Below are 14,183 nucleotides of genomic sequence, written 5' to 3'. Positions count from 1 at the left end.
CAGGATTTTGAGAAGAGATTCCACTGTTCTTACACTGTTTTTTCCTTTTAGTTTAACCCCAGACAGTAGAAGTTACAAGGAAGCCGAGGATCAGTGATCAAGAGAGACTTTGGTCCAAGCCTGTATGAAATAGTAGACTTGATTCTTGGAAGATCAATTCACCATATACCTTGATTTTAGACAGAAAAACGGAACACACATTTCCAGTAGAAAGAATTGACATAGAAACAAAAATAGTTTGAGGGCAAGCCGACATGAGATTTATGCTTCCAATACCTGAAGTAAGCGAGCATTTTATAAGAATGTGTTGCATGAAAATAGAGCCTTTATAAGAATACGTTTTCATATGCAGGAAATTTCAGCTACAATATAACCAATCTGAACACCGAAAAAGGTCAATATCCTCAACTCGGTAACCTTTTAGTCCACAGTACCCTTACTGCTGCTCACATCTTTGACGGCTTGGGGAAAATGTCCGGAGTAAATTTCTGAGCTGCACTAATACTACCCTTGATCTTCATTGCACCCCTGCATTTATCCAAACACATTGATTGAACTTGGTTCAAATAAAACAAATTTCAGATATTGTTGAGTTGGAACAACATGGCACCTCATGAAAGCAATTTGAGGGTTCATCTTCCCAGTAGCAACCTTAACAAAATCGTCATCAGTGAATGAGAAAGTTGCATCTGGCTTCCCGTCTTCATACGTCCCTATGGTATTAGGTGTTCAACTCTTCATCAAACTTTGAAATAGTAGCAAACTTGAAGTAAATTCTTAACTGTTCATGCTCAATTATCATACTTGACAATTAACGAGCAGGTCTAGTTATTTTCAGATTCTGGATTAGTCTTCGAATATTCTAGTTACTTACCAAGGCAGATTGGGGGCGAAGCACATTACATGAACTGTTTCATTAGATTGACCAAAAACAATGTTAGTCATGTAATTACACCATATATGTTAGTCACATTGATATCTACTTCAACACGTCTTGCCCTATTTGCTATGATTAAATATTCAATAACAGTACTAGAAACTCCACCCATTGCCCATCCTCCATCCTCAGCTTCAAATCTTGTGTCAGCCACTACAGTGCTGCCTTATAAGAACACCTCAAACACTCAATGACAGTTCAGTCAACTAATAGTCTGCAGCAAAAAATCCTCAACATTTTTTTTTTCTCTAATAATCACAATCATAATCACCAACTGTCTGCTACTTCAAACAGGGTCTCCATCATTCAAGCATAATTTATTGAATCGCCTGTCTACATGGTTCATATGACATAGAACTGCATTTTCTCACACAGTTGCAACCAGAATCAAGTTTAACGAAGTATTATTCCAGCATACAACAAACAAAATCAATCATTTCATTTCTGCAACAAAAATAAAAGTTGATCAGAGTCAAGAAATAAACCTAACCTTCTTTAACCTCTCCTTTCTTCAAATCAACCACAAAAGACTTCTCATTAAACCCAATTTTCTGCGAATTGAGAACAGAAAATCATATTTAAAGAAAAGAAAACCCCCAAATTTAAAACTAAACCCGTTAACTCAACACCAAACACAAATAATCAAACACGCCGAAACAATCACTCATAAGAACGCCAAAACCAAACCTTAGGAGCAATATTGATTTGATAAACGAGTCCAATTTTCTTAACAAGCTGTTTCCCAGCATCGGTCGACATATGGAGCTTCATCTGCTCCATGATCGCATCTGACTTCAACAGAGTAGAGCTCGCCATGCCCAATTTCCCAGTGATGGCACGGTGGAATCCACCAGGGGGGCTTCTTTAATTCACGAAAGAGAGAGTATAATCAAACTAATAATCGAGAAAGGGAGGGAAGAGTAGGTGAAATGTGAAAGTATGATGATGTAGATGGGCTATAAATGAAGGTAATGGATAGGGTGGCGTGGGCGTTGGGTATGGAGGTGGACGGAGTGTTTACTGCCACCGGCACAAGCACGCAACTCTAGCCAAAAATGTTACAAAAATCAATGCTTGCCGACTATTTCCTCCTAATTTATGTCTATACTTGATGGGGGAAACTCCAATTTTAATGCAAAATACTGGAAATACCCTTAATGAAAGGTATTTTCGTCATTAGAAGGCTTAAGATTCGTGCATTCGGAAGGCGTGTTCGGTAGTCCACCTTCTAACCCATTTTATGACTGAAGACCCCGACACTCGAAGAGTCGTCCGATCAGGAAGCAGTTTCCTTCGATAGCAACACGTAGTGCAAACAACAGTATCTATATAGGTCTTATAAATACCTCAACACGCTATATTTTGAGGTAACTAGCATTAGATATTTTCGGCCTACATTCTTCTGTTCGCATATTTTTACCTCGAACAACTCTAACTTGAGCGTCGAAGGGTTGTTATAGGGAACGAACCCGATGAGACTCACGTTCGTGTTCTATCCTCACGACCCAATCACTAAATCTTGAAAGAGTATGCGACATTGATCGAGATAACAACTCGAGGTCGCATATTTCGAGCGAGATCAATACTAATATAAAAAATAAAGGTACTTCTCACTTATGAACACCCCTTCTAAAACTATATTATTTTTTATTTTTTTTTGAGTGTGTGAATAATAATCTTAAGTTAATTTTAAATAATTTATTTAATTTTGTGAAATGTGACATTTGTTTATATATTTTATTTTTATTTATAATATAATATAAAAAATTATCACATCATACAACCCTTAAATATCACATGTGTACTACATGTGATGTTTTTTTTATAAAAAATTTGGTGAAAAAAATAATTAAAAATCGCAAAATACAAAATTTCATAAAATTGAGATGGTAAGTTGATAAAAAAAATTATATATTAAAGTGTAAAAATAATTATAATTTGAAGGGCAAAATGTAATTATCCCTTTCAGTTAAGTTGGATAATTTAGAAAAATTGAAAATGAAATAACATTTCAAAAAATTTAATACTCTCCTTTCCGAATATTTATGGTAAGAAAAATTTAATATTTCCTACCTCATTTATTGCTTGAGGTCGCCTACTTTCCATCTTGAATTCAAATTGACTTGAGCGTCGAATGGGGCTAACATGCTTGTTTCTTCTTAGGAACCATTTTGATATTTTGGACTTATATAGCGAGCTCAAGCACCAGTATTGAAGAATTCGAATCAAATCTACAATGGAGTTTTTTATTAAGATAAAAATATAGTAATATAGTAACACCTTATATATTTTATTATAGTAATAAAATATATATTTCCGTAAATTAACAAAAAAAATATTTTAAATGTGTGTCAATTTTTGTATATAAATGTGTATGTGTATGTGTATATGAATTTTATGTATATTGAGGATGTTTTGTAAACTTATCTATGCATTGCTACAAAAATATCATTTTATTGCCACAAAAATTGTCCATCCCAATTTGCGCCGGTTATTGCAATGGTTTTGTGACAATCACGTCATCTTTGAAATAGAGTGGTCCGACGTACCGATGGATCGCCTGTCGCAGAGTCCGTCGTAAAATTGGATTTAGTCTATTGTTGTTGGAAAAACTGTCCTAGTTATTTTCCCGTCCTTATTTCGAGATGGAATTTTACGAGGGATAATAATAATCGCAACTTTGTGAATTTGCGAAGAAGTAATTACACGATCAAGGCAAGTAAGTCCATCAGTCCACACAATTGTCCGTGCACCAGTAGAAGATTCGGCAGTTACTGCGTGCCCTACTTCTCCTGCAGAACTCAAAATGCTGCCAAGATATTAGTATTTTGATTTCGTACGAAGAAGTAAAATAAGTCAATTTGTAAAACTAACATAATATCTCTGTGTACTTTTAAGATAAAATAATTTATTTCTTTACACAGGAAAGTAATTGCTTCATGCTATTTTCTTATATTGATGGTAATTTGCTCATTTACAATATTATAAGGAGTAAATTATGTTAAATTAAAAATTAAAAGGACATCAAATATGGATCATAGATTTAATTAAAATAAGACACTGGCCGTAGATTAATATCGATAATTATCAAGTAAATTGTCTTCAAACAATGGCTAATTTCCATTGCATAATTAAACAATAATAAAAAGAAAAAACTAGCATAGGCAATACAACTTAGATAGGGAGTTTTTACCAATACAACGAAGAAGTTTAGAGGCGTTTCTGATATATTAACATAATTATGGGGCTGATTGCAATAAATGATTAAAGCCTGCACTACAACAACCACTGAGTAATAATCGTCGCCTCTGTCCTCTCTCTTATCCAAAACTCTCTTTTGGTCATCGCGCGGAATTGAAGGATCCCGGTAAGCAAAAGTTTCATCAAACTCTGCCATCTTTTAATATTGCTAAGTTCAGTTGATCTGATTTTCCTAAGTTTAATCCCATTCAATGCTCTACATTATGTTTCTTGATCGTAATCTGTTTTTTCGGTGTTTGGTTAGTGATTATTGTGTTGAAGTAATGCCATTTTCTGCTAAACTGCTGCTGCTGCTACGTGTTTAGTTTCTTCAGTCTTGCGTTCCGATCGAGGACGAAAATCTGTTTGTTTCACTTGTTAACTTGTCGTTTCAAGAAACTCTACGTGTGAAGTTTAGTGAACTTTTGTTGACATGTGAATTGCTAATTCGTTATGCTTGTTTGTATGCTTTGTGAGTCGTTTATGGACTTCAAATTCATCAATAAATACTTTGGACTTATTATTTAAGTACTCATGATCCATTTGAATTACTTTGTCATTTGAAATCCTTAGCTCGAAACCCTTTTCTGCATATGAACCCTTCAATTCTACCTTATGTAATTCGAGTTGAGAAATTATCTTTGTTGTTTGGAAAATTCATATTCATATATATATATATCGATATATGGTAAATTACAATGAGATTCCTAGATTTCATCATAATTATGAATACTCCTTATTGTTTAAAAAATTACCAATATTCATGATTTTAATGACCGTCAAACAACTAGTTCAATCTATAAGCCTTCTTTAGGTTTTCCGTCATTTTTTTTATGGTGAACTGGTCAAAATGTCATTATGGAATATAAATAACAATTTTCTTATTTTTAAAAAAATTGAAATTTTTTTATGGACTTAGTGGTTTTTTTTTTTACAATTTTTCAATTTTTTTCATCCATCACGTCTGATTTGTTTTTTACATTTTTCTAATTTTTTATTAAAAAGGAGAAAAACAACAAGGCTCAGTAACAATTCCAGACCTCCTTTGAAAAATTACATAATTAAATCAATGAATATGGAGTATTTGTAATTTTTCAAACAATAACGGGTATTTATAAAATTACGCCAAACCTCAGAGGAACTCGTTGTAATTTATCCTATATAAAACTACAAGCACATAAATTCAAGGTTTATGATGGGTGAAAGAATCAAAGGCAACAAGAAGTGGAGTGCGAGGTGTAAGATGCTTGCTTAATTATTATACAGGATAAATATATACGTATAAGAAATGCATTATAGTCCTTGATTCTGCTGGTTTAAAGAAATATATCCAGTTGCTCTCTAGTGAGTAATATGAAATGTAATGGTTAGTAGTGACTTTGGATGTTGACTTCTTTTGTTTTTGTACTGACTACTTTCGTTCTTACTTAAACTGTGCAGAATGGTTCTCAGGATGAATGAGCAAAAGGCCTAAAATTTGTAATTTATCCTAAAAAATATTTGAGATTCTGCTTCATGAAATCTCATTCTGAGGCGAGAATTGAACTTTCAGTTCTTTGGATTGTTATTAACATGATATGCATTGATTCACATGTACAAATAATTGTCTTTCTTGATGTACATTGGTTTTCTTTAAACAGCTTGCTCATTGAAAGCTCGGAAGAATCTGTTATCCTGGTTGCCATCTCGATGACAGTTAAAGCTTGTAGATATAATTTCCAGAAGATGATACGAAGTATTCATAAAAGAACAGCTGTCTACTCTATTCTAAAGTTCTGCAATGAGACCCTCTAAAGCTGCATGTATGGTGCAGGCTCTGCTGTCACTTTCTGCATTACTTTATCATGCAAAAGCAAGGAATTCTTCATCAGAAAGCGCTCTTCAACTTTGTGACAAAAACCAATGGTCAAATCGATTTTGAGCATACCATGGGATTTGGCAATTTATTTTTGGACACAAGCATCACAAAGTCATGCCAACTGAAGGCAAGAATTCAATGCCTAACTGGAAGTGCCATTCCCATGATGAAGGTAACTTCTGCGTTAAAATTATCTAAAATCAAGAGTACGCTGGATGAAAATGTTGAAGAATTATCTGATGATGATGATGAGCTCTGTCCTGTCGATTGTGTAAGAGAGTTTAACACAGATGAGGAATTTTCAAGGATTCTGGAAAAGGCCAAAGAATCAAACGCATTAGTTGTTGTGGATTTTTATCGAACTTCTTGTGGAAGCTGCAAATATATAGAACAGGGCTTTATGAAACTATGTAAGGGGTCTGGAGATCAAGAAGCTCCTGTTGTCTTTCTGAAACACAATGTGAGTATGTGCAGTTGGTTTTTTGTTTGGTTCATACAAACTTAACTTATTAGCTTTATTTGATTGTCTTTTTCTTTACACTTTTGATTTTTTATATGTTCGCAGGTTTCATGTTTTAAATGTTGAATCTGTTGGTCTTTTAATTGCTGTAACTCTGTTAATAGTTCCTCATTAGAAATTCTTTGCTTTTATCACTTATATAAAGTATGCCCAATGTTCTTATTTTCAGTGAACTGCTGCAGGTACTTGATGAATATGATGAACAATCTGAGGTTGCTGAACGGCTCCGAATTAGGGTAAGTTACATTATTTGCTTTCCTCTAATATACAACTCCAGGAACTCGTGTGGAATTTTATTCTCTCTTTTTTCCTCTAGGAATAGCTGCTAGATAACGAATTTACAAACAAGAATGTAAAGCATTCTTTGCTCAATTACCCAATTTTCATTGAAAAGCAGAATGTAAAAATATACATCCTTCAATCATCTCATGCTAGTCGAATTTCTATAGAACCTAACATAGAAAAGAGGTTTTCCTTATGAACTTTCAGATTTCAGTCCAAGACTTGCAGAATGCCTGAAGTTTCTTGTTTCAATTTTTAACCTTTATTCGTTACTTTTGCCTACAACTGCATGTTGATGAATGATAAAAGTACAAAACGTTATCTCTGATCTAAACTGATTTGACACAGACTGTTCCGCTTTTCCATTTTTACAAAAATGGAGTTCTATTGGAGGCATTTCCAACCAGGGATAAAGAGCGAATACTTGAAGCCATTCTTAAGTACACAGCTTCTGCTCCTCAAGAAGTTGAGTCGACTTCCTAATGTTTATAGTTTTGGCTTTACTGTTATAGGACCGTAGTGATACTCAAACATAGATGATTTTTTCACTGTCACTTGCATCTGTAGGATAGTGCTGTTGAAACTTAAGACAAAGAAACATTGTATATGAACATATCAGTTTCATGAGTTGTACTATTAAAACAACGATGTTATCAGAACCAGTTATACTTGCATTTCTGGGAAAAAGACATTGAGTAAAACCCGATCATTTTCTTGAATTGTAGATGGGAAACATTATCTTGAGCTTTGGTACTTCTTGTGAAGCATCTGAACTACTTACTACCTTGAGCAATTGTAGAATAGCTGTGTAATCCTTTTTAAACTTCCTTGAACATAGTATTTTCCAGAAACCTGCTATGGCATTATTGTCTGAATTATGGCATTATGATAGGATTCGTGCAGAAAATATGTTGCATCAGTCTTCAAGATTGAGATAATAAGCTGTAAAAAATGCAATATGGACAACATATATAGTAACTATGCTAAGGTATTCATACAAACCTATGATTTTCAAACAATATACAGAACTTGCTTAATGTATTTATAGATCTCAATACAATATACTTTTATATTGTTTATGGATATATATTAGTGTTAAATATTGTACAACGAGGCGACATTGCATGCATTACGATTTTTGAGGAAGCGACCACCATATATGTTGGATTCTCCTCTACGTGAATATTAACATTATTTGAAAATGCAATTTATAGCTATGGATATTTGATTATTGGGACTATTATTGAGTCCAATTCGGACCGGTTCATTATTAATTATGATTCAATGCAATTTAATTCATGTGATATTATAAATGAGCAGATTATCTCTTTATAAAAAAAATAATAATTTAACATCTGTTTAAAAAGGTAAATTGCTTTGTTTTAGAAAATATAGAAGGGTTAATTGCTAATTTATTTTTTTTATAGAAATTAATTTATTCATATACAATATCATTGACTTGGCTTGCTTCTTTTTATTATTAATTATAGGACTGAAAATGCAGAAACCCACATAATTAATGTCACGCGAGTTCCTATTGAACCTTCATTCCCTCCATCAATCACAACTCACCACATGCTTCTCTGTAACCCTCTCAACACAAATATTATTTTTACGGCTGTTTTGGGTTTTATGTCACACAGTTATATTGTGAATTGATATCGCATTAATTAGCGATTTTATAAACTAAAAATATAACTAGATTAAATTATAATTTGAAAATGAAGTCGTATTCAATAAACGTGTGAATATGACATTAATATGTAACATAATTGTGCGGGAAAAAAAAAATTATGCTTTCACGGAGCAACATAATAGTGGTCTTGAGACAAGGTGGCCTCAGACACATGGAACAACATTTTCCTATCTATAAAACGACGTGTAAATTACATTGTCATTCATTGATGTTAAGTCTAATTATATGAATAACCCCTCTTTTGTATGGAATTATAGGTACACCCTCTAAGAAATTTCATTGTAATGTACCTAGTAGGTGTTTTGTATAATTTTTTCCACTATTTGTAATTACTTCTACGTACAACTTCAAGAGGTGTAATTATAATTTTACAAAAGACAAATAATATTTGAGTAATTGAATGTAATCTCAACAAAAAATTACCCTAAACTAATGAATTTATTTGATATAAAGTTGACATGTTAAGCCATAGAGTTTGAGATCATGGATTCCAACTCCACCGAACGTGTGATGTTTGTCTCACATTTGAGTTTATTGTAATTTATTTCATAATATTTAGTTATATTTTATGTATTAATCAAATTATTGTATTGCTTAGTTATTCAATCTATTCAAATATTAATGTATGATATGATTATGACTTCTGTTACAAAAAAAAAATACAAAATACAAAATTAAGCCAAAGCATAGAGGACCAACTGGTAATTTTCTCATTCAAAATTCTCATAAGACCACTCCCCCAGAACACTTAAAAAAAATATTTTTTTTCGTTATTTTTTTCATAATTAAAAGTAAAAAATTATAATAAATATATATTATATATAATTGACCAGTATTTTTTTAATGTTTTGATATGTCAATAACTATCTTATCACATAACTTTCTTTTCTTTATGAATTCCTGTTTTATCTCCATTGCTCTCTTTTTTCTCTTCCCAACTATTTCTTATCATTTTTTATTTTCTCGTTCTATTATTTATTTTAAACCATTCCTTATTCACGCATTAGGATTTTTTTCATATGTATTCATATATAATCACTCACACACAAGGAATGTGCAACACACTCTCAGAAACGATTAACCACAGATTCACAATGGCTATTGGCTGTTAATTCGTCATGTCAGGCCAAAACATCGCCGCAACTAAAAATCATTATAAATATTTGGACAAAAAGCTAAGAATCATGACAAATGCTTTAACCATAACTAAAATCATTTGCAAATGTTGTCCGATCGTGCTAAACAAGACCGAACCCAACTGGTCTATCATACTAATTTGATGTAATATTTAACTCCAAGTCATATGTAAAGTAAGAAATAAATTCATTTCTATTTTCTAGTAGTGAAATATAAATGATACAATTCTTGAGGGAGGACATAAATGGAATTCTCCTCTCTTGATCTTAATTTAAAGAAGCTAGGAGATGGAGGAAATTGAAAGAGATGCCCTAGGTGAGTTCTTGATGAGGGCAAAATGGGAAGACAAAAAAAAAACAAAGAAAATGAAAAACAAAGTTTGGTCAAGAAATGTGAGATGAGAATGGTGGCTGGAAATGTTTGTCCAAATCTCTGCAAAATCTGGCTGGAAGGCCATGCAATGGGACTGGAAATGGACTGTACTCAATTCCACTCTCACATCCAACCAATTCATACCTACACCCACAATCATCAATCACTTGTCGATTAATTATTGGACAAGAAAGTCACGCAAGGACTGAAAATAAAAAAAATTATAACTTATAGAATGCAATGTGAGAAAATTATAACAAATAAGACAAAATTAAAAACGAGCCTAATTTATGAGATTAAAAATGTGATTTTCCCCTAACTGTACTATGCATCCGTGGTTTGTTTCATTATTTCTTGATTCTAACTTTTAGAAAACTGAATTTTCGACAACTTGGAACCACATTTTCAGGTTAGAAGTGATGAAAATGTACCTGAAGTGAGAGGCTAAGTGGTGCACCAAAATGAGCATCTCTAGCTTGGCAAGTTCGTTGCCCGGGCAGGCATGCACTCCACTCCCAAATGGCATAAACGTGTTGGGTCGCAATGTACCCTACAAATCATACATATATACATATGTTCATTAACATTGTCAATTCTCTTGATATGTAAGAAAATCAAGAGAATACAAATTAAGGAATAAACCGATACGAGGTAGTAACTTGTGCCAAACATTGAAGAGTTATTACCGGGACTGGGACTTAAAAGGGCACGCACAACATGTTGTTGAGGGCTTGTATGGAAAAATAAAAGACGGTCATGTACCTCAAACCTGGTCGGATCAAACTTTTGAGGATTGGAGAATAATTCTGGATTTTGATGAATATTCCTGAACAAGGGCATGACTTTCCATCCTTTCGGAATAAGGTATCCTGATGCAATAACACAGGAATTTTCAGTTCCTAGGTATTTTAAGTGGTCTTATTTGCATGTGGAATCTGCATTTCTCTTAAGTACACATATATTTATACACACATATAGAGAGAGAGAGGGAGAGAGAGAGATTTCACCTTTATATTCTACATCTGCTACTGCCTCTCTGAATGTGAAGGAGATAATGCTAGCCAGTCTTAAGCTCTCCAAAATCACCTGATAACATTATCAATCACCAAGACTTAAACTTGTCAACATTATTGTTGAACTTGCATGCAAGTACAATTCTTGTCTGTTCTTACAGCCATCAGCCATATAACCAAACATCACTACCTTGTAAGTAACCGGCATTTTTCTTGTCTGATACCATGTCAAATGGCTCCTCCCACTGCCATTTGATTGGTAGATTGCCTTCTGTTCAGCCTGCACGCCGACATTTCAAAGATCAAACCCGATCCCCTAACGTAATAATAGGCCCTCTCGACGATCCCTAGTAAAATTATAATTTTCATTTTGAGCGTGACAGTACTCTTAGTCCACCTTTGATTTCAATTCAACAATGAAGAACATTAATTTTTGTACAAAATATTGCACATTAAGGACATCTGCATAGCCATAAACTACCAATTTAATTGAAAAATGGCCAAGAAAAGAGTTTAAAATGTCAGACTAACATGGTATTTTCCGGCCAAAGACAAATGTCCTCAATCGACATTTTTTCTTTAGAAAAAGTGTTATCCTTCATGGATAAGTTGAATTCAAGTTTACCAAACATTCCATTACCCCATACTTATAGGACAAAAATTACAATTTTCTAAAATACCTGGACATCTTCCAGAAGCTTCGGGCTGTCGTGGAGGTATTTGATGATCCATGTCATGGCACTGGCAGTGGTGTCCTGCGCAGCAAAGAGTACTCCAATTATGTTGTCAGCAATTTGATCCTCAGTTAGGACATCCCCCTTGTCATCTTTGTAGTTCAGCAGACAGCTCAAGAGATCCCTCTCAAGTAGCTTCTTCTCCTTCCTTTCCCTAGTTATGTTATTCAGAATTTCACTTAGCCTCTTCCTTGCCTTCAATAAGTAGTATCCATATATCAGCTTACAGACGCTATAAGAAATACGACTTTTGTCATGGCAGATTGCCATAACATAAAGTGATCAAATACTGCAGTAATTAACAACAGTTTCACAACACCAGTTGACAGTTTTTTGTTACAACGAGACCAAAACATTAGTCATAGTTAGAAAGAATGACAAATGTATTTTCCTCGTACCTTCAACGCCTTTCGATATCGGGTGCCTGGTAAATTTGTTGGAAATGAATTGTACCCTCTTTCTACTATGGTGTAGTTCTTGTGTAATTCTTCCTTGTAATGGGGCTCTAGATGGCCAAAAATAGCCAGTATACCGACTTCGAAAGAAAGCTGTTTTTCATGGAGAGGAAACTAAGGTTGGCAATTGTAAAAAAATACTATATAGGACAATTCTCATACAAACCAGGTATGTAATTCAAATCTGGTTTGGGCTAGAATTTCAGACAGGGAAAAGGCTGTCATTAGTAAAAACATGCATGTTTGAAGTAAGTAACTAGCCTTTATCATCTCATGGTAAGTGTTGATGACTCGGCCATGATCAGCCCAAGAAGTCAATGCAGAAAGTGTTAGTGCCTCAATGTCCACCACCAGCCTACGGAGGACCTCCGGGCACAACGAGGCCTGGACGAGTTTCCTCAGGCGCTTATGGTACTCGCCCCCGTGAAAAAAAAGGGCTGATGGCCCGATCAAGTTCTCCTTACTCCTCGGATACGTGGGCTTGAACAAGTGTGCCTGAGTCACCAGGACGAACCGGGCTGCCTCCGGGCTGGCCAACATGACACAAGGACAACCTAGTATGTGTGTCTTGAAGATTTCCCCGTACCTGGAAAGCAAAATCATGAACCAAACGTTGCAAGAAAAACGTCGGAATTCACCTAAAAAAAGGGCAGAAGATGGATCAAATTCAAAACCTTTTATGTCTGGAGGAGAGAAAGACATTGGGATGTTGAGAGTAGAGCTGGAGGGTTTCTCCAATGGAGGGCCATCCCATTGAGCCTGGAGGAAGTTTAGGTTTCTTTTCTTGCTGTTTTCTTCTTTTATTACTATGATTTAGACAGCTTAGTAGTGTGATCGCACATGTAAGAAGAGTGAGGAGAAAGATGAAAACAGGCGCAAGAAACGGACCCTTGTCCATATTTTTGGATCAAGCTAGCACGCAGTAGTGTGTGTTCTTGATTTGTTGTTGTTCTTACAGAATGTTTGAGGAATCCTAAATCGTTGTACATGGAAGAATGCAAGAGTTGATGGGTATATATAGGGGGGAACAAGGATGGACGTGGACAGAGAGGGGTCCCGGAAGTTTCATTGCATGATACTGATCGATGTCCTTGCTCTATTTGCCATATGTATCTACATCTATCTACACTACTTAGGAATACGTGCCGATATTCTATTTCAAATTTTATTGCAAGATTAATGTTGTGTTTTCTAAAATAAGTTTGAAATTTATGGGTTTGAGTCTTATCATATGTGGAGTTTTTATCTCATTGTATGTAGATTTATAGCAATTTATTTCATAACTTTTAGTTATATTGATGTATTGATCGAATTGTGAAAAAATATAATTTATTCCTGTAATTTGGAGGTAGGGCGGGGGAGTTTTGGTCGTGGACGAGTTACTTTTCACAAATTTAATCCCGCAATTCTAAAATCTTGACAACTCTCATCCTCTTCCGGTCAATTGTATGTGGCTTGCATTTGATTCAATTAAATAATAATTTTAGTCCTGTAACTTAGGAGGCGTTGACATTTTTTGTCCTGTACAAATTGATTTATAAGGTTAATTTGCAATTTAATTGGGTCATGTACAAGTCACATGCAATATTTTGGTCAAATTAGCCGAAAAAGGACTAGAATTGGCAAAATTATAAAGTTACGGAACTAAAATACAAAAATCAATTCGTACAGGATTTAAATTGCAATTTTTCCATCGAACTGATATATTGCACAGTTTATTAAAATATGATGTAATCATATAATTCTCGTTATTAAAGAAAAAAAATCATATTGTATGTTTTTAATTTATTTTAATTATATTAGTTAATTTAAGTTCATTTTTTCTCATCTCCTCATTCCATGACTCATTAAATAAATATTTAGTATATGCTAATTAATTTAATTGTAGGAGTATTTCTTATTTGCCTAAAACATAAAACTTTTTATATTATTTTAAATA

At 33.9% G+C, this 14,183-nt stretch overlaps 3 protein-coding genes across 3 annotated transcripts; 1 reads left to right on the top strand and 2 right to left on the bottom strand.

Moving 5' to 3' along the window:
* On the bottom strand, positions 261 to 2,021 carry LOC105166248 (non-specific lipid-transfer protein-like 1). The gene is made up of 4 exons (XM_011085540.2): positions 1,625 to 2,021; positions 1,428 to 1,488; positions 611 to 713; positions 261 to 528 (listed from the first exon to the last, which is right to left on the bottom strand). The coding sequence occupies exons 1-4, from the start codon at positions 1,751 to 1,753 to the stop codon at positions 447 to 449; spliced, it is 375 nt and encodes a 124-aa protein (XP_011083842.1). The 5' UTR covers positions 1,754 to 2,021; the 3' UTR covers positions 261 to 446.
* Positions 4,242 to 7,538, top strand: LOC105166247 (thioredoxin-like 4, chloroplastic). Its single transcript, XM_011085539.2, has 4 exons — positions 4,242 to 4,304; positions 5,991 to 6,495; positions 6,738 to 6,791; positions 7,186 to 7,538. The coding sequence occupies exons 2-4, from the start codon at positions 6,022 to 6,024 to the stop codon at positions 7,318 to 7,320; spliced, it is 663 nt and encodes a 220-aa protein (XP_011083841.1). The 5' UTR covers positions 4,242 to 4,304; positions 5,991 to 6,021; the 3' UTR covers positions 7,321 to 7,538.
* On the bottom strand, positions 9,840 to 13,212 carry LOC105166246 (abscisic acid 8'-hydroxylase 4). The gene is made up of 9 exons (XM_011085538.2): positions 12,919 to 13,212; positions 12,506 to 12,830; positions 12,188 to 12,337; positions 11,736 to 11,984; positions 11,246 to 11,335; positions 11,050 to 11,128; positions 10,805 to 10,911; positions 10,474 to 10,592; positions 9,840 to 10,186 (listed from the first exon to the last, which is right to left on the bottom strand). The coding sequence occupies exons 1-9, from the start codon at positions 13,140 to 13,142 to the stop codon at positions 10,054 to 10,056; spliced, it is 1,476 nt and encodes a 491-aa protein (XP_011083840.1). The 5' UTR covers positions 13,143 to 13,212; the 3' UTR covers positions 9,840 to 10,053.

The sequence above is a fragment of the Sesamum indicum genome, linkage group LG7 (assembly GCF_000512975.1).
Source record: "Sesamum indicum cultivar Zhongzhi No. 13 linkage group LG7, S_indicum_v1.0, whole genome shotgun sequence".
NCBI lineage: Eukaryota > Viridiplantae > Streptophyta > Magnoliopsida > Lamiales > Pedaliaceae > Sesamum > Sesamum indicum.
The sequence above is the reverse complement of the archived record's forward strand: the minus strand, read 5'-3'. Positions and strand labels throughout refer to the sequence as shown.